This window comes from Mesocricetus auratus, unplaced genomic scaffold (genome assembly GCF_017639785.1).
Source record: "Mesocricetus auratus isolate SY011 unplaced genomic scaffold, BCM_Maur_2.0 Super-Scaffold_100003, whole genome shotgun sequence".
Classification (NCBI taxonomy): Eukaryota; Metazoa; Chordata; class Mammalia; order Rodentia; family Cricetidae; genus Mesocricetus; species Mesocricetus auratus.
Window position 1 is genome coordinate 21,355,364 of NW_024429188.1, and position 20,533 is coordinate 21,375,896.

Genomic DNA, 20,533 nt, shown 5'->3' on the forward strand with positions numbered 1-20,533 from the left:
TTGTAAAAACATTTAGAAGCATCCTTTTTCTTTTCTACATTGTAAAATAATTTGAATGCACTGGTGTTAATTTTTTTCAAGATCTAATAGAATTCTTCAATGAAATAATCTGGCACTGGAGGATTTTGGTTGTGAGAATTTTTATTACTATATCCTCTTTGTTTACTTTTCAAGACAGGGTTTTTTCTGTGTAGTCTTGGCTGTGCTGGAACTCACTCTGTATAACATGCTGGCCTCAAACTCAAAGATCTGACTGCCTCTGCCTCCTGAGTTCTGGGATTAAAGACGTGCCTCACTTTTCATAACAAATTTTATTAATCTGAGTGTTCTCTTCATTTGAGTTAATCTGGCTAAGGGTTTATCAATCTCCTTTATTTTCTCAAAGAATAAATTCTTTGTTTCACTAATGCTTTGCAATTTTTGTTTGTTTCTGTTTCATTAATTTCTACCCTATATTAATTATTTCTTCCCTTCTACTACTTTGTTCAATTTGTTCTGTTTTCCTCCCCCAAAGCCTTAAGATGCATCATTATTTAAGACATCTTAAATGTTTTGATGTTTCACCCTGCACAAAAGTCAACTCCAATGGATCAAAGACCTCAATATAGAATCTGGTACCCTGAATCTGCTAAATGAAAAAGTAAAGAGTATACTTCAAATACAGGCATAATGGTTTTCAACATGTAGGCATAAAGATTTTGTGAAGAGGACTCTAATAGCACAGGAAATAAGGCCAATGACTGATAAATTTGATCTCGTGAAACTAAAAATAAACTGTACAGCATGAAACACCATTGACTGAATGAAGCAGACCACAGAATGGCAAGAAATATCTGTCAACTATATCTGATAAGAATTATTAACTAGAATATATAAGGGACTCAAATATATAAACTTGGTAAAACAACCCAAATGGGCTATGGGAATCACAACAAGAGGGTTCTCAAAAGAAGATATATAAATGGCTAGAAGACACTTTAAAAAGGGTTCAATATAATTAGTCATCAGGGAAATGTATTTTAAAACTATTAAAGGGCTGGAAAAATGGCTTAGCAGTTAAGGCTTTCAGAGGACCAGAGTTCAATTTCCAAAACTGAAAAACTGTGTGTAACTCCAGTTCTAGGGAATTTGATACCCTCTTCTGGCCTCTGCAAGCACCATATACACATGGTATATAGACATACATGCAGGGAAAGCATCCATACACATAAAATTTAAAAAATAATAATAAAGCTGGGTTGGAGAGATGGCTCAGTGGTTAAGAGCACTGACTGTTCTTCCAGAGGACCAGGGTTCAAGTCTCATCACCCACATGGCAGCTAACAACTGTCTCTAACTCCAAGATCCAACGCCCTCACACAGACATACATGCAGGCAAAACACCAATGCACATAAAATAAAAATAAATAAATCATACGAAAATAATAAAGCTACTTTATGATTCTATCTCACACAAGTCTGACTGGCTATCTTCAAAGATACAAAGGACAACAAACACTGGCCTGGTTATAGGTAAAGGGGACCATTTATACAACACTAGTGGAAGTATAAACTGGTATATCCACTTTAGATGCCAGTCTGGAGTTACCTCAAAAATATTAGAAATAGACTACCATAAAACCCAGTTAATACCACTCCAAATAAATTTATATTCTACTAAAGAGACATGTGCACATGTATAATCATGGTAGCTCTAGTCACAATAGCTAGGAAACAGAATCAGCCTAGATATCCATTAACTGATAAATGGATAATGAAACTGTGGTATGCATGCACAATGACATTTTATTCAGCTATGAAGAAAAATGAAAATAAGGAATGTGCAGGGAAATGGATGAAATTAGAAATATGTATGAAAGGTAATCCAGGCCCAGAAAGACAATGCATGGTCTCTCTTTCTTATGTGCTGATCCTGACCTCAACTTTTTATTTTGTGTTTAACTTAGAATATCTATGGAATGAGTTCAGGAAACCAGAAAGTATACAGTGTTGTCTTAAGGATGTGGGGATAGAATCATAAAGGCAAGAAAATGTGGAGGGGGGTAGAAACAAAACTGTTCAAACAGTGACTTTTAAATTTTGTGTTTTACATTGTGCTCTTAACATAAGATCTAAGGGATAACCAAGAAGCACTATTAAACCTTACAGTTTAATAGTGATTGATCACAAGTTGACAAAGGTGTACTAGTGGTTTTTTTTTTATGTCAACCTGATACAGATTGTGGTCATCCAAAAGGATGGAACCTCAGTTGAAGAACTATATCCATAAGATGAGACTGTGGCATGTTTGTGGGGAATTTTCTTAATTAATGGGAGGGTCCATCTCACTGTGCAGTGTAACCCCTGGGCAGGTAGTCCTGGACTGTGTAAGAAAGTAAGCTAAGCAAGCCATGGAAGGCAAGGCAGTAAGTACCATTCCTCCATGGTCTCTGCTTCAGTTACTGCTTCCAGGTTCCTGTCTTAGCTTCCCTTGATGATGACTGTAATCTGTAAGACAAATAAACCCTTTTCTCCCCAAAGATGATTTTGGTCAGTGCTTTTTCAGAGGAACAGAAAAGCAAGCTAGGTAAGAGTGACTTAAAAAACAGTGCCACGTGTGGGATACTTTCATAGGAGCTGTTGTTTAAGGAGGTTCTAGTGGCCCCCAAACAATGCAGGCTATTACCATTCATCTTGGTTGTCTATAGAAATAGATGATAAAACCTCATTGCTGAAGACTACATGTACTATGGTAGCAAGATACAGAGAGAGCAAGTTTGAACTGAGCTGGATGCTTCCTGATGGATAGTTTTCACAGTGCTAGCTAGATAGTGCTGTCCATGCTTCTGGGAGACTAAGTAACAATGGTCTTACCCAGCTGTGAACTCTGACCTACACTACCAACCTGCCAGGCAAGATGTGCCCACTGGTACAATAGTGGCGTGACTACTACAAGGATAAACAAGTGTTCCTTCATTGGATTTGAAGCCCAGTCCACAAAAAGAAATCCATGTCAAGTATTATAAACTGGGTTGGAAAAATAAAACAAAACTATGACTAAGGAGGCCTTAGTCCTTAGCTAAATTAATAGTGTCAAACTGTCTTCTAAATTTTTATGTTTATTCCCACAGACAAAGGCTTCTCTTAAGATTAATCAGAGAAGTTTCTCTTTGCAATGATTGGATGTGAATGCAGAGACCCAAGCAAGAACAAGATATTGTGAACAAGGGATGGTTGAGGGCTCAACCCTAATCAAGACTTTTTGTACAACCCACTTAAGACTTAGGGAACATTATGGAAATGGGTGGGAGAGAAAGAATCTAAGAGCTGTAAGATAACGAGAAGGGCTGGGGAATCCCATTTTCTAAGCATCATACAACTGAGGCAATAATAAACTAGCACATCTAATAGCTACAACTGGGAAAGACGCCCTATCACACACTATAGAAAAGTAACACACACTACTGAAACTAATAGATTCTGGGAAAAGGGGAGGCAGAATATCCAGTTATGTTGCCACCCATGAACCCAACAGGGTCTAATGGATAGTTTCAAACCCAAGGTCATAATACAACCCTAAACTCTGTGGGACACAAGACAAAAACATCATGAATATAGCAAATACATTTATAAGAAAGCAGGAGACAGACAGATGGGAGAAAAAGAAGACGGAGTTGGGCAAAAGTAACCAGAATGTACTATATATACATAAAAGGTGTCAAACAAGAAAATGTATCAATAAAAGAAAAATAAGGTGGAAAACAACTAAGGATATCATCCAACATCTACCTCTGGTCTCCAAATGCATGTACACATGCATCAGCAAGCACAAACACATATACACATGAAAGGAAAAGATAAAAGAACTTGAAATGAATTCTTGGCATTCATAATACTGAAAAATATAATCTTTGTAAGTTCTAATTAGCTAAATTTATTTTTCTGATTTATAGGGACTATGTCAAGTACAAGTGAGGGGGAAAAATACTAAGTAAAAGCCAGGCGGTAGTGGTGCATGTCTTTAATCCCAGCACTCGGGAGGCAGAGGCAGATAGATCTCTGTGAGTTCCAAACCAGCCTGGTCTACAAGAGCTAGTTCCAGGACAGCCTCCAAAGCCACAAAGAAACCCTATCTTGAACCTCCCCCCCAAAAAAAGAGATACTAAGTAAAAATACCTATGAATCAAAACTTTGAAATTTTATTTCTGCGACTGAAAAGATGGGACTTGCCACTCTTCCAGAGGACCCAAGGTCAGTTCCCAGCACCCACATTGGGTAGCCCACAGCCGACTGCAATTCCAGTTCCAGCGTATCTAACACTCTCATCTGGCCTCCATGCTTACCTGCACATACATGAGCATACACTCAAGACATTTAAATAACCTAACATCTATTTTTGCAAGTACCTTCATTTTTCTTTACTATAAAAATATTAATAGTACGAATGATGAAAACTAAATTCTGTCCTATATATTGTCCAGTAGGATAGATGTAGAAGACTATAAATATTTGTGTTTTCGATCTTGTCATTTTGTGCTGGAGGTGACAAGGAGGAATCTTTCGTTTTGTCAGACATAAACCAATCTTATGCAAACCTTCCAAATATTCTACAAATCTCCCTCTCTCACTCCTCCCATATACTCCTTGCTGCATTTCCATGCAACTAACACTTTGAGAAGTGACCCAGCCCACATGCTTATACATGGAATCTACACTGCCCTACTAAGTCTTAAATCCTTGGTAATTTCTAGAAACAGCTACGTTAATATTTGAAAAAAAGGGTTCCACTAGTAAAATTGAAATTCAAAGTCAAATCCTGATTAAACATCATTATTAGACTGGTAACTATTAAGTATAAATTCTAGAAATATTCACAGAAACCAAAACAGTAGTTTATGGTTATTGTTTAAAAGAATGCCAAAATAGCTTTTAATTTACTAATGCAACATTACTTGCAATATATAATTCCATAGTCAGACATAAATGAAAGGCAACACTCAATACCTTGAAAGATCTTTTAGAGCCTCTTCTGTTTTGATGATTTTCCTCAACTCTAAATCTCTTCTGAGTAATGGCATCTTTTCTCTGCATAGTATAGTTCTGAACAAAAAGTATTAACATGGGTTAATATACCTTAAGGGTTACTTTAAAAACTAATCTCACCAATTAAGACATATGTTTGAAGACAAGACCCCAAATCAGGGAGCATGGAGCTTACATACTTCTTCTCTCATATGACCCATGCTACTTTGTGAGGGGCCAGTTTCATTCATGCCTGTGAGAAGTGTGAAAAAAAAAACACTCTGTATAACACAATGGTTAATGTTTAGAAGTGGACTATTAATCTACCATTTACTCAAATATGCATCTTGAAAAGAAAAAAAATCATTGCCAGCAGGACTTGGTAAAGGTTGTCTACTATCCAAGAAAAACACAAACTCCCCGTACTGCCAGTAGGCAAGTTAGCCTAACACAGACTTTAATTGGCTGAAGGTGCTATTCTTGCAATAGTTTGGGAAGGCCCAGAAATAAGAGAAAGAACTACAATAGTAATCTAACTACAGAGAACCCGAATCCTTTAGCAGAAACAATTAAGACGGTATCCATTCTCCAGTTTCCTATTTCTAAAATCAATAGTCTTATTACCTTCTATTAATCCATTTCTTGGAGTCTGGCCAGAGGGAGGATTGTACTAGGCAGCTGCTGACATGGCTCCTAATTATCTCCATCAGTGATCCTTTTCTTTGTGGGTATGATCTAGTAGCTTGCTTCTTGTAATAACCATATGGTAAAGTAATGGGATATTACTTCTAAAATTAAGTTACAAACTAACTGCCTTGCATCATTTAGTCCTCACAGAATTCCATGATCTATTCTATAAGGAAATCTTTAAAACAGATTAGTGGATTTGTGGGGGAGGAAACATAGAATAATTAAACCGGCATGAGAGCTCTTACTGGGTAATAACAATATCCTAATCAGGCATGGTGGTATATGCCTATAATCCCAGCACTTAGGAAGTGAAGGCAGGAGGGTTGCAAATCAGGCTATCGTTGGGTGTATAGTGAGTTCCACTGCTTAGCCTGAGCAACAAAGTGAAATCCTGTCTTAAGTCCAACAACTGGACTATGGTGATGATTACAACACATTCTGAAGAATTACTAAAAGTCACCAAATTATACACCTGAAATGAATAAACATCTTAAGAAAGTTGGTATTATAATAAATGAAATTTCTACTAAATCAAGTAAGAGATGAGCTTTCTTCTGTCATAAAATCTTTTAAGCCTCAGCACTATTATAACACATAATGAAGTTACAAGCACTCTGAAAAGTATAGATATATTTATAATGTACAAAAATGAAAAATTTGAAACTCCAATCTTACTATGTAAGGTTTCTGAATAAATTTTCTAAAATTTGATTTAATAAAATGTGGAGGCTTTTGAAATCCATCAGCACGAATAGTCTTCACCTTTGAAAAACTGGGACACTGATGATTCCTAATAAAGGGAAAGAAAAGAATCTTGTTACTTTAATCAGTTAAAGAGACAAAAAACTTGAGAAACAACAATAAAATGTCAATGTTCTGTCACTACTAAAATTATAAATGATAGTCATTAAGACTGATGTTTAAACAAACATTATTTAATTAATCTGGAAGCTAGCAACAGAGGAAAAACAGCATCCCCTGCACTAGGGGTTTCAATCTAATGTCTAAGGATGACATTCCTGGAGGCTGTAGTTGATTTTTGGAAGTTTTTTCCCCTCTCAGGAAAAAGCATCACTGCCTTCCCAGCCTCCACCCCCAAATTCCTGAGATTCTTGGCAGAAGTATCAATGACTTATGACCCAACACTTTTATCAGATGTAAGGTAGGAGACTAGAACATAGTCACCTCACTGACAAAGCAGTGGGCTCTCATACTGCAAAGGACAGGCCCACAGCTACTGACAATGTGAGATCTTAAAGTCACAATGGGCTGTCTCAGGTCTGCTTGTTAAGATCCTGGAAGCCTCATTTCAACAGCTCTTGGCAAGTCCTTTCCTTGTCATATCCCGCATCTCCTCACAACACTCTTAAGACTTTTCCTATGCCTTTTGCAAGCCCACTTCCCTAGGGAGCCAACTGCCCTGCTTTAGTCCCTCCTATGAACTTTGTATGGGATAAAAATTCATAGTCCTCATGATTTTGCCCTGGCTCTTTATGCTCTTCCTACCTGCTTTCCTCCAATCTCCCCAACACATATATTGAACTTTAAATAATTGTGTATATATAGTTCCCAGCACATACCATGATCTTTCCTGCTTCCACAACTTTGTACCTGCAATTCCTTCTGTGATCATTTCCTTCCATTTAGATTAACGATTAACTTCAAAGTTCAGCTCCATGGGTCCCTTGTCCAAAAATTTTCCTAAACTCCTCTGAAGTAGAATAGATAACCCTACTGTGACACATATAGCATTTAGATGTTCTAACACCTGTCTCTCCTATCTGTAGGTACTGCTTATACCTGTGTGTTTAATGGAATAAGCTTTCAATACCACTGTGAATAGTTTATTTGTAGTTCCATCGTTAACCCTCAAACCTGACACAAAATATGACTTCAGGGTCCATGGAATGTTCAGAAAACTGCTGTTCTGATAAAATGTCTGTGATGTTATCCTAAGCCAAAATAGCAGTGTGTAACCACAAAACTATACATTGAGGATAATTTCAGAACTTAAAAAGCACACATATATGCTTATAAAAAAGATAAGTGTAAAAACTAAATATTAAACTACTCATTTCTATTTGACAAAGTTACAAATGCCTGGTATTTTTAAAATCCTCTTTACAAAACATAGTCAATAAAGGAATACAGGTTAAACATCCCTAATACAAAAATCTGAAGTGCTAGCCGGGCGTTGGTGGTGCATGCCTTTAATCCCAGCACTCGGGAGGCAGAGGCAGGTGGATCTCTGTGAGTTCGAGGCCAGCCTGGTCTACAGAACAGCCTCCAAAACAATACAGAGAAACCCTGTCTCAAAAAAAAACCCTGAAGTACTGCAAAATCTGAAGCCTTCTGAGCACCAACATGAAAAACTCTATACCTGACTATGTAAAATGAATCACAATCAAAACACAGGTACATTAAAATACTGTATAAATTTTCCTTCTGTTTATGAATGAAAGAACATAAATGAATTTCATGTTTAGTTATGGGACCACCTACCCACAATAGCTTATTATATATGCAGGTATTCCAAATAATCTAAAATTTGAACCATTTCTTGTCTTAAGCATTTCCAGTAAGTAACACCCAAATGGTAGTATCTAGAATACATAAAGAACTCTTGACATGTTACTATAGTTTATTATTGTGTATGAGCCAAAACACACATGTGGAGGTCAGGGGAAAATACATACTTCTCAGGTTGTCAAGTTTATTATAGGTACCTTTATCTACTGAACCATTTCACTTGCCTGGAGAACAGTAAAGAATTCTTTTATCCAGGTGTGGTACCTCATGCCTTTAATACCAGCACTTAAGAGGGGGAGTAGATAGATCTATGAATCTGAGGCCTGCATGAGTTACATAGTGAATTCTAGGTCAGCCAGAGCTGTATTGTGAGACCCTGTCTCAAAACAAAAACAACCCTCCTAACTAATACCTCAGCAATAAAGACATTAATTTGATTATAAAATGGGCAAAGGATTTGGCTAAAAATTTCTCCACATAAGACATATAAATAGCCAAAAAGCATATGAAAAAAATATTCATCATTAGTCATTAGAAAAATGCAAATCAAAACCACAATGAGATGTGATCTTACACTCACTAGATTAGAAAGCCTACAATAAAAAATGGCATACTTGAATTTCCTAACAGGACTACTTATAAAAGGCAAAAGGTGAAAAACGCACAAATACCCATAACAAACAATCAGCTAAATATAATATGGTATACCCAAAGACTATTCCAGCCTTAAAATGAAGTTTGTAAGGAATGAAACATTGACATTTGACACAATGTGGTTGAAACTTAAAAGCATTATTAAAGTAAAATAAGCTATAAAATGAAGTGATTTTTTTCTATAATTCTTTCAGTCCATTTTCTATCCTGCAGCCATAGTAATCCTTTTTAAATTTAGAGATTATGTCCTTTCTTTAGTTAGATCCTCCAATGTTCCTAATTTCACTTACTGTAAAATGGTCTTCTTATCCTTCCAAGTCCTTCATGATTTGGCCTCATCTACTAACTTTTAACTTTTTGTATGCATTGTATATCTCTGAGTTTATGTAGATGCAGGCATACATGTGCTACAGGGTGTATATGGAAGTCAAATGATGACCTAGGGTGTTATTCACCTTCCACCTTGTTGGAGACTGGGTCTCTTGTTTGATCACTGCTGCTCTTTCAGACTAATCCACAAGCCTCCAGTTGTTATCTTGTCTCTGCCTCCCATCTCCCAAGTAGGACAACAGGATTATTGTGGGGCCCTAAATAGAGGTCAGGCTTGTTCAGCAAGTGCTTTGCCCACTGGGCCATCTCCCCAGTCTCCCTCTTTCTACCATACTGCAACCCCACTAGACATAATTCCAGTCCTTAACCTTAAGAAGAAACATGGTTTTGCCTTAACATCTTTGCACTCGGCTCCCTGTTTTGAAGTACTAAACTCTCAGGTATGATGTAGCCGGTTGAGTCCTTCAATCAATTCATATGCCCACTAAAATTGTAAAACTGTTATCACACAAGTCACTCTTCCTGCTGAATTTCCACTTCTACCTTAGTTTTTAGCATACCATTCTACTGACATTTTCTGTCTCCTACCATTAAGTTCCAAGTGCCAAGAAGTCAAGAGCTTTGTGTAGTTTTCATTGTATCCCCAACACATAGAAATGTCACTTTACAAGGAAATTATACATTTCCAGCATATAAAAAGACCTCTGTGAACTTTACCCTTGTTTAGTATAAACCATCTTTTCCCCTAGTGAAAAATAAAGTTTTGGTAGTTTCATGTCCTTTTGAAGTTCACTGATACAATTTTTAAGCTTCTTATTTCCACACAGCCCATACTTATATAACACATCTCAATTACATTATGGAGGACTTAGTAACTCTGGCTAAAAGAAGAAATCATGTGTCAGAAAACTTAGGAGACATCAAGGTAAGATATTGTCATATTGAACCAATAGAGAGCAGCAGGGTCTTCTTATACAAGGTATGGAATGCCAAAGAATTAAGCTTGCCAGCAAAGAATCCCAAGACATTAAGGAATAGTAATCCAGCTAGAAAAGCCTTACAGCTAAAGTATCATTTGTCCCATCTACTGCTTTTTAAAGTCTTTATACGCCTTCAACAAATATGGACTGAGCTCAAGGCAATGGGATAGATACAGTGGTGAACAAACACAGAGAGCCTTCATAAAAACTTATATTTTAATGGAAATCCCACAGGAGGAAATCACTAAATCTAATTTATGACATGCTTTATCTGAATTTCTCTAGAAACTACACATTGAAATTTACTTAAGTAAAACTGAGACCAAACTTTGGCAACATCATTTGGCAAACTTCATTTCAAAGATAAAAAGGTAAATTTTACTTTAATAAGGAAATCATGTTTATTTAGAGTGTGTTTGTATAGGTGTATAAGTGTATATATTCATGTGTAAGTCTGTGCATGCCCTTGCTATGATGTACACGTGCAGGTCAGAGAACTCCATGTGGGATTCAGCTCTCTTCTTCCACATGGGTTCCAGAAATTGAACTCAAGTTGTTAGGCTTGATAGCAGACACCTTTACCTACTGAGCAATCTCCCCAGATTTGGTATCATTTTAAAAAGAAAAAAAAAAGAACCCCACAGATGTTGGTAAAGACATGGACAACGTGAACTTCTCACACATTGCTGGTAGAATGTAAAATGATGTAGTCTATTTTGGAAAACAGTTTGGCAATAATCATCTAACTCAATTCTACATGTAGATATACACTTAATAAAAATGAAGACATGACCACACAAAAACTTGCACACAAAATGTTCACAACACTATTTATTCACAATAACCAAAAAGTGGAAACAAATCAAAAGTTCATCAACTGATAAATGGATAAACAACATATGACACAACCATACAATGAAACAATATTTAACCATAAAAGAAATCTTTGTGCTATAGCATGGATAAAGTTTTAATATATGCTACATAAAATAAGAAGTCACAAAAAGTCAAGCATTATATTACTGCACTTATATGAACTGTTGAGAATAGGCAATCCATACAATGTATAACAGTGGCTGCCAGGGAAGGGAAAAAGAAAAAAAATGAGGGGTGGGTCCATAGTTGGGTACACTGCTTTCTTCTGGAGTGACAAAATATTTTGAGCTAAGTGGTTCTTACACAACTCTGTGAATATAGTAAAAACAACTCAATTGCTTACTTACACAGTGTGAATTTTATGGCATAGAATACTGAAATTTTTTTCAAATTCTTATGTTTCATGCTACAACACTGCCCTCAAAGCTAACATTAACAAGCTTAATGCTAACCAGCTACATTTTACTTAGTCCTGATCACCATTTGAGGTAAGCATAGTTCTCATTTCTATTTCACAGATGAGGAAACAGGCTAAGTAACCTACTCCAAGTCATTCACAAAGCTAGGATTCTTAGAGCTGGGCATTAAACCCAAGTAGAATGCCAGCATTCAAGCTCTAATCGTCTCAAAGGGTAAAGATATGCCCTGGAGAATTTATGATATAGTTATCATTGTAAATGTTTAATAAATCCTATTTCTTGGTACATTGTGTTTCCAAAGCTTTCTCAGCCAAGAAAAACACAATAGATAACTTGTCACTAGAAACATGGTAATACCATGTGTTAAGCATATCATATTAGGAAACTGGTGACTTATGCTCAGCAAAGGACAAGATTTTTACATATTCCAATTGTGTTACATGCCAGAACACATAGTTTCACTATCTTTTAATCAGTCCCAAACTTACTATCAAAATCAAGTCCAGATAAAACAAGCTCCATGTATTTTGATTAAGGCTAGTTAGGTTTGGAATTTATTTAAACATCTAGTCAAATGTTTAAATGTTTAAATGTTTAAGAGTTGATATTAAAGATTATGGAAAAACAATTAGCACCATCTCTTCCTATTCATATCCCTACTTCTGAGGGATTTAAATGGACTCTTGCCCAAGCTAGAAATTATCTCATTCAATTATTCCACATAATCATATGGGGGTCACATAGTTGCCATAGGTTCCACTAGTTCTGAGAACTAGAGTAGACTGGGGCCAATTTAACGACTAAAGACCCTTGCAAAGAGGCGGAAGGTAGAATACAAAAATGTGATATAATAATGATCTCTCTCTTTGCTGTATGTGGTGTAACTTCTAAGATGCCAGTGACTTAACAGTAGAGTTGCCCCTGCATAAGCTGGTCTTATCATCACCGTATGGAGAGATTCCTAAAGATTCATAAAATTTGTTGACAGTTTATAAATGAGCAGAGTCAATGAGATTCAAATTGAGGTCTCCCTCTGCTGTTTCTTTTCTTTCTTTTATTTTGTCTTGTTTTGTTTTTGAGACAGGATCTCATTATGGATCGCCTCTTCCTCTGGAATGCTGGGATTAAAATATTCACCACCACTCCTCACTTCTTCCCCCTGTTCTACTATACTTGCCTACTTCATAGACCGAAGAAGAGTTCCCCAAAAGAACTGTACTGACCTCAAAATTTTGAAGTCATTCAAACTAAGTTAGAATCTAAGCATCCAAACCTACTTCTGTTTCAATCTGCTTGAGCTCAACAGTCTATAAAGTTGCTGGTCCTGGCTCCTGCCAAAACTTCAACAGCTATTATATTCTCTTCTCTAGAATTAGGAAGACCTATTCACCCACTCCATTGTTTTTGATGTTTAAATCAAACTTCATGTGATAACCAATGAAAAACTGAAATATTTTAATAAACAAAGTGGATCTGAAGACTCAAATCCCTAGACTAAAATTAATCACACAAAAATATCAAAACTGCTGAAACCAAAAGCTCCCTGAGAGCAGGATATTTTTCATTTACTGATTACCTCTCTGTAGGACTAGCCATATGAAAAATGTTCTCATCTTCATTCTGTAACCTCTCTTTTCTCCTCCTTTCAATGTCATGTCGTAGGTCATTTGGATCTATTACTTTGACCAGAGTCTGAGGAATTTTGACAGAAGACAAACCGTTTGTATTACCGTTAGTTGCACAAAGACCATTTTTAACAAGTGTTAATTAAAAGTGCTTAATTATTTTATACTCATCCTGCTAATGTTAGTATAAACTGATACAAATATTTTGAGACACAATTGACATTAATCAGAAAAGTTCTTAATATTGAACCAGGAATCCTACTTCTGGGATTCTATCTCAAAGAAAAGATTGCTTCTTTAAAAATATTTAATAACAAAAAGGAAACAACCTAAATGTAAAAATAATTTAAAGGGAAGAAAAGAATGATGTAGTAAGTTATGGAAATAAATCAAACAAAACTATGTAGTCATTAAAATAATGCATGGAAGTCAATATGGAAAAACATTTACTGAAAAAATTTGAAACTTAAAAACCCCAATTGTAAAAGGCCACAGGGGGGAATTTAGAACTTTTACATAAAAGAGATATTATGAAGATGCCTAGGCAACCTATGGAGCTTTGGGTAGTATTTATCCCTGGCGTACAAATGGACTTTGAGTGCCCATGCCACAATATGGGATGGTCTCTCAGCCTGGACTCTTGGGGGTGGGCCTAGGCTCTGCCCTGAATGAAATGACAGACTCTGGAGATTCTCCATGGAGGGCCTCACCCTTCCTGGGGATCTGAGTGGGGACTGGGTGGGGGGCTGAGGAGCCTGGTGGGGGGCAGGGGAGGAGGAAGGGAGGGAGGGAGAGGGAGCTGGGATTGACATGAGAAGCAAGCTTGTTTCTAATTTAAATAAAAAAATGAAAAAAAGAGATATTATGGATTATGAAAAAGCATATTGAATTGAATTTGATAGACTATTAAAAACGTGTCATATTATACTATAGGAATTATGGATTTTTAAGTCTTCAAATTTCCTATAAGTGGACTACAAAGAATTAGAAATTTTCTCAAAGTATCATTCACTAAACTAAGTTATCTATATTAACAAAAACTTTTTAAGTGAAAAATTACTTATAGTCTGTCAAAAATACATTAAAATATCTTCACTACAGAAACATTCTCAAAGGAATAATTAACAATTCATTTAGAATTTGACACGCTTTTAAAGATTTGTCTCCCAACCTGGCTAGTCATGACAGTCTTTCTAATTATTAAAGTAGCAAAAGGTGTGGAAGGGAGGTTACTAGGTAGGAGCCACCTACATGATAATGAAGACATACAGTATTATTTTCATTATTTTACTAGTTTATATTCCATAGAATCGTTCTTAAATTCTACAGCAAATAAAAAGGCAGCACCAAATGCCATGTGCCAGATGTGGAAAAAAAGCTAGCGATCATATTTTCTATAAGCTTCACACTGAGGAGTCTAAGGATGAGTATTAAATATAATTTTTAAATCAACTTTTCAAAGTTGTTATCCTTAATAATCTCAAAGAAAAATTTTGTATTTTTTCAGTATTATTACTCCATCCTGGACTGCAGTCAGTCACTTGGAGAACGTTTTCAATTTCAAATTCCGATTTTTCTTCATACACCTTTAATTCTTTTCTGAACCCCAATAACAAACCCTTTTCCCACTACTATACCAATAATAATTATATTCACTTACCTTATCTGGTTCATATACCATAGTCTGTTTATTCTGAAGATCGGCCAAAGACATATCTATTCTTCTAAAATAATAAAGGCATAATTAAATAATTATGCTAATATTTTATGCATGATACCTTTACTGTTTTACTATTGAATTAAACTTAGAATAAAACCAATATGTCTTGAAGAAAGCAGAAGAAACCTGCTGTCAGGTAGGTTTACTCTCTCTCTCTCTCTCTCTCTCTCTCTCTCTCTCTCTCTCTCTCTCTCTCTCTCTCTCTCTCTTTCTTTCATTTATTCTTTGAAGGCGGGTCTTTTTACTCTTTTTTTTTCCTTAAAGATTTATTTATCTATTATGTATAGTGTCTGCCGGCATGTATGTCTACTTGTCAGAAGAGGGCGCCAGATCTCATTACAGATGGTTGTGAGCCACCAATGATCCACCATGTCGTTTCTGGGAATAGAACTCAGGACCTCTGGAAAAGCAGCCAGTGATCTTAACCACTGAGCCATCTCTCCAGTCTCTTGGGTCTTTCTCATGTAGCCCTGGCTGTTTGGAAACTCACTGCCTTAAACTCTGACACTTGCCTGCCTCTGTTTCCCAAATGTTGGAATTAAAGTCATACACCACCATGTCTTCTTAGGTTTTCACCTATATGGCAATCTCCTAGGCAATATATATCCTATGGAACACATTATAGCAAAATCTTGGTCATCCTCTAAACAGTAGTAACTATGACCTCAAACTGTATTTTGGTGATACACAACATTAAAACATTGATTCAACTTAGCACTCCTAACAGGGTACATGATATGCTCAGACAAGTGCTAGCAGAAAACATTCATTCATCCTCAGATCTCAAAATAATCATTTGTGACACTTAAGGTAACCTGATTTCAATGGCTTGACATCTTCTAGCATTAACTTCAGTAGGCAACTGAAGAATCAAAGGTAGGCAGATATTTTCAAAGTTCCACACATCCAGTGCTAGTCGATGACATTAATGCAACCTACCTCATCAATGTGTACTGGTACAGTAACTGCTTAGTCTTTTTTTATGCACCAAGTGTAGCCCTGGAGCCTATACAAAGCCCTGGGAAGCAAGCTTAAAAAGCTGGACCTTTCCCAATCTATTCTGAGATTTATTGCCATGAGGTAAATGGAAAGAATAATTAATCATTACCTGTGAAATTCTGGATCTGAACTCAATGCCATCTGATCAAAATCAGGATCATGTCTGTTTTGTATTCTTGAGAAACGCTCATGTAAAGTAACATCAGATGTTGCAAAACGACTTGCTGGAAAAGGAAACAATTCCATGTCAGTGTGAAACTGCCATTAAAAAGATTATATAAAGCTCAAGATCAAGAAGGGGCCATTTAAATAAATCCTAATTGTTTTCCTTTGAGAAGAAACAGGACCCAAACTTCATTTGCATATTAACTTGTAATGCTCACATGCTTTTCTAAACCCAAACAAGAGTCTTTAAAAACTCGACTTATGAACTGAAGGATTTTCTTCCTATCTGCCATGTTTGCTTTCTTGTCTAGAATAATGACACTGTCAAAGTAAGGATCATTCTTCTCCATTGTAATACCATACTCTATCCAGGATGTTAAGAAAGATACTCTACAGTTCAACAATGAAAATTATATCAACCAACAATTCAATCAAAATAATCTCTGAACAAATGCTTAATGTTCTGTTTAAAACCATAGAGTACCTTCCAGCACCACTTCACTTTTATATTAACTTGGACTTTCTAAAATTAGCTATATTGCAAGCTCTTATTAGTACAGAAAGAATACACTTAATTGGTCCCAATGCTATACAAGTAATCTTCTCTCCTAATTCACTAGTCCTGTTCTGAGACACTCTGTTTTTCTGTAAAATACTACTATACTTTCTGAAAACTGTATTTTCCTTGGGTAAAAAGGGTTGGAGCTGAGAAGGTGAACTGTTCCTGACAAACTGTATACTTTATTTTTTATTCATATTTTCTCAAGTTTGGTGGGATCAAACTCAGGGCCTTGTTCAGTCTCAGAAAACTGCTTTAATACTGAGCTAACCCCTCAGCCCCAAACTACCTTGTTCAACAAAATACACACTTCACTTAAGGGATAGCCGATAAAATAATTCATTTTTTTAAAAAAGGTATTATGTATGTGCATTGAATGTTTTGCCTACATGTATGTATTATGCCTATGTGACTGGAGTTACAGAAGTCTGTAAGCAGCCACGTGGGTGCTAGGAACCTGAGGCCTCTTCAAGAGTAGCTAGTACTCTTAACTGCTGAGCTGTCTCTTCAGCTCTAATAATTATTTGGAAGAAAATGTTTCATGAAGGTAAAAATTAAAGTAAATAAAATTTTGACATTCTTGAAAATCTTGTTTAGCACATCTAGAATTTATGTATGACTACTAGGGAAAAGTTGTTTCACATCACTGCTTTTCCAATTAGTGGAAATTTATCAAAAGCAAAACTTTAATGCAAATCTTTAAAGCATAATGAACTCTTGGATGTCACAGAGAACAAAATCTTCCACCTGATAACACAGCAACAAAGTCCTAGGAAGTCCCTAGGGCACGGTTGATAATATAAACAAACCTAACTTATGGATTATCTGGGATTTATACCTGTTTTTGTTGTTTCCTCCTCCTCTGATAGGCTCTCAATATGCCTATTATTTGGAGCAAGCCGATCTTTTTGAACTAATGATTTGTAATTCACTAGCATTTGAAGCAGAAAGTTATTGAAAATACATTAAAAGAGCAACTAGGCTTGAATGAATGTCTGGTACTCTTTCCAACAGATTTACTAACTTATGACCTACTTAAAATGGAATATTAATTACAGTTAAACTACATTAAAGGTAATTGTATCTTGTGTAAAGTTGGTACATTATTTTTGTGCTATATATAATATTTGGGTAAACTATACCAACCTTTAACTTCATGGATTAATGTTATGATTTCCTGAGCAAATTCTTCTGTAGGTTTGTTTTCAGGATTCTGAGGTGAGTCAAGATGTTGAAATACTGGATGGAAATTGTCGTTTTTTCTGCCAACAGCAACCAAATCATGTGATACCTGTCTCTCTGCAGAATATCTAGAAGTAGACCTAAAATAATTTGAGATATTCAATTAAATTTGAAACTTTTAGCTAAGAATGGAATTTGTTAAAATTAAGATAACTAAACATTAAAAATGTATTTATTTACTCTGTCTATGAAACTAATAAACCACAAGTAGAAGATAAGTATATAGATAAATGGTCCTGAGCTCTTTTCAAATCACAATTGTAAGTGAAGTTTTCCTTCAAACACATGGCACTAAAGTTACCTAATATACAAGAAATAATCAGACTTTTTCTACTTCAATATTTTCAAAACATTGTAATCAGTCAGTTTGACCACTATCATACTTTCCACACTTTACAAGCTGTTATGAAATCTAAAAACTTGTCTTTTATAAAAATTCTCTCACTAGGCCAGGTGTTAGTGACACACGCCTTTAATCCCAGCACTCAGGAGGCAGAGGCAGGCGGATCTCTGTGAGTTCGAGACCAGCCTGGTCTACAGAATGAATTCCAGGACAGTCCAAAACAATACAGAGAAACTCTGTCTTGAAAAACAAACAAACAAAAAATTCTCTCACTATAAGTAATAAGAAGCTTAGAATAGTATTTTGATACTAAATCTACTAAGAAATTAACTGTGGGACAGCAAGATGGCTCAGGAGGTCAAAGAACCTGGTATATAAGCCTGATGACCTGAGTTTGGTCCCTAGAACTCATGGTGTAAGGAGAGAAACAACTCCCCAAAATTGTCTGCTGCCTGCCATGTCCACACCTGCCAAGGCACATGTGTGCCAGCATGCATACACATACACACATCATGCATACACATACACACAAGCACAATAATTATAGCCTCATTCCCTCTATCTTAGAGAACAATCTAGTCAGTTACATTCTGTCATATTGAAACCACAGTAGGAATCACATCAAATATCTGCCTCCTGGGATCCCAAAAAAGACAAGGATTTAAGGTTTTTCCACCTTTCAAATCCTAACTTTTACACTTTATAAAATAAGAACCTGCTAAGATCCCTTCCTGCTACAATATTTTATGAATGTCAAAAGCAATAAGGAACAGCTTGAGAAGCTGCATAAATAGATGCTGGCCTGGTGTGGTGACACACTCCTTTAATCCCAGGACTTGGGAGGCAGAGAAGGACTGATCTCTGCAAGTTTGAGGTCAGCCTGGTCTACAAAGAGTGTTCTGGGACAGACAGGGATACATCTTGAGCCCTGGTCTCAAAACAAACAAACAAAAACAATAATCAGTCTATCCCTGAATTTAAAAGAAACCTGGCAGTATAAAAACACCTAACTTCAGCCGGGCATTGGTGGACGCATGGCTTTAATCCCAGCACTAGGAAGGCAGAGGCAGGCAGATCTCTTGTGATTCAAGGCCAGCCTGGTCTACAGAGTGAGTTCCAGGACAGCCTCCAAAACAATACAGAGAAACCCTGTCTCGGAAAAAACAACAACAACAAAAAACAAAAACACCTAATTTCATAAAGAGAAACAAGTCCTTGAAATGTCCTAAGCCCAAGAATTATCTGGAGATAAGATATGGGAACCAGAAGACACAAGATCACCACCTATTACTAACTGCAGAATTTTATTAACTGCAGAATTTATCTTCATTATAGGACCTTGGAGGAAAAATCTTGAACACTCAATTTACTCTAACCAACAGTACAAATCCCATCTTGCAAACTGCAAATTAAGGTGGAAAAAATGTATTAATGAACACTTTTAAAAAGTTAATACCTAAATGTGTGTATCTTGTTCACATCTACTTTAACAGTAAGTGATTTCTTCTTGACAAACGAATAGCGTTTCTCTTCAGGTTTTGGGCTTGCACCAAATTGTTTACTAGAAGAGGCACTCTCTTTTCTGCAATCTTCTTTATTTAGTTTTTTCTTCCATTTGTCGTTGCAAGGACCCAAATCAACTTCCTTTACATTTGTATTAGTATAGGAAATACAGTCTTTCTTGTAGAGTTGAAAAGGCCCATTGGCCTGCTCATTCTCATTCTCTCTTCCTCTTGTACCACTGAAACAATCTGACTCTCTATTTCCAGTAACTTTTAGAGAACTATATTTTCTGTCTTCTTCCTTCAAGTACTTCTGAAACCTCCCATCGGCAAAGTCCTGCTCACTGTCTGAGAGCTTATGATGTTTGTGACGGTAGTCATAAGATACTTTGGTTGCTGAACTTATCTCTGGGTATTCTCTCTCAGTGTATCTGTGGCTTTGTGATCCAAAACTCCACTCTTCATTCTTCTCTTGGAAAGGTACAAAAGAATGCTCAGGCTTCCACTTTGGGATTCTGGCTGGCTCTCTATTTTCATATCTTGAGGCATCTGTAGGTCTTTTTGATGTGTAGCCATACTTCCTGAAATCATGATCCTCAGGATACCTGTGTTGACACAGAGAAGTTTACATTTGCAATATGCAAAAGTAAAAATTTCAATGTATAGAAATATTGAGTACTCTGACCTTAAAATGCAGCATGCAATGGCAAGACAACCCATAAGACCTCATGCCAACCCATACAGTTATTAAAGATATGCACCATCACCAGCCAGCTAAGAGTAACATCTTTTGAAAGCATTCTCGCCGGGCGGTGGTGGCGCACGCCTTTAATCCCAGCACTCGGGAGGCAGAGGCAGGCGGATCTTTGTGAGTTCGAGGCCAGGCTGGACCGATAGCC

The 20,533-nt window shown here is 36.4% G+C and overlaps 1 protein-coding gene across 7 annotated transcripts in view; it reads right to left on the minus strand.

Annotated features, from left to right (window-relative positions):
- Bclaf3 (BCLAF1 and THRAP3 family member 3) overlaps positions 1–20,533 on the minus strand; it is a 56,373-nt gene that overhangs the window by 20,237 nt on the left and 15,603 nt on the right. For 3 of the 7 annotated variants that reach the window (XM_040744136.1, XM_040744140.1, XM_040744134.1), the window contains exons 4-10: positions 19,589–20,239; positions 17,694–17,869; positions 15,933–16,047; positions 14,765–14,828; positions 13,056–13,171; positions 6,367–6,481; positions 4,984–5,079 (exon numbers count right to left, since the gene is read on the minus strand). In XM_040744136.1, coding sequence (XP_040600070.1) covers positions 4,984–5,079; positions 6,367–6,481; positions 13,056–13,171; positions 14,765–14,828; positions 15,933–16,047; positions 17,694–17,869; positions 19,589–20,239 — 1,333 coding nt within the window. Of the gene's footprint in view, positions 1–4,983; positions 5,080–6,366; positions 6,482–11,002; positions 11,261–13,055; positions 13,172–14,764; positions 14,829–15,932; positions 16,048–17,693; positions 17,870–19,588; positions 20,240–20,533 lie in introns of those variants that run through there. The other 4 variants (XM_040744137.1, XM_040744135.1, XM_040744138.1 and 1 more) reach the window with 3 other exon arrangements.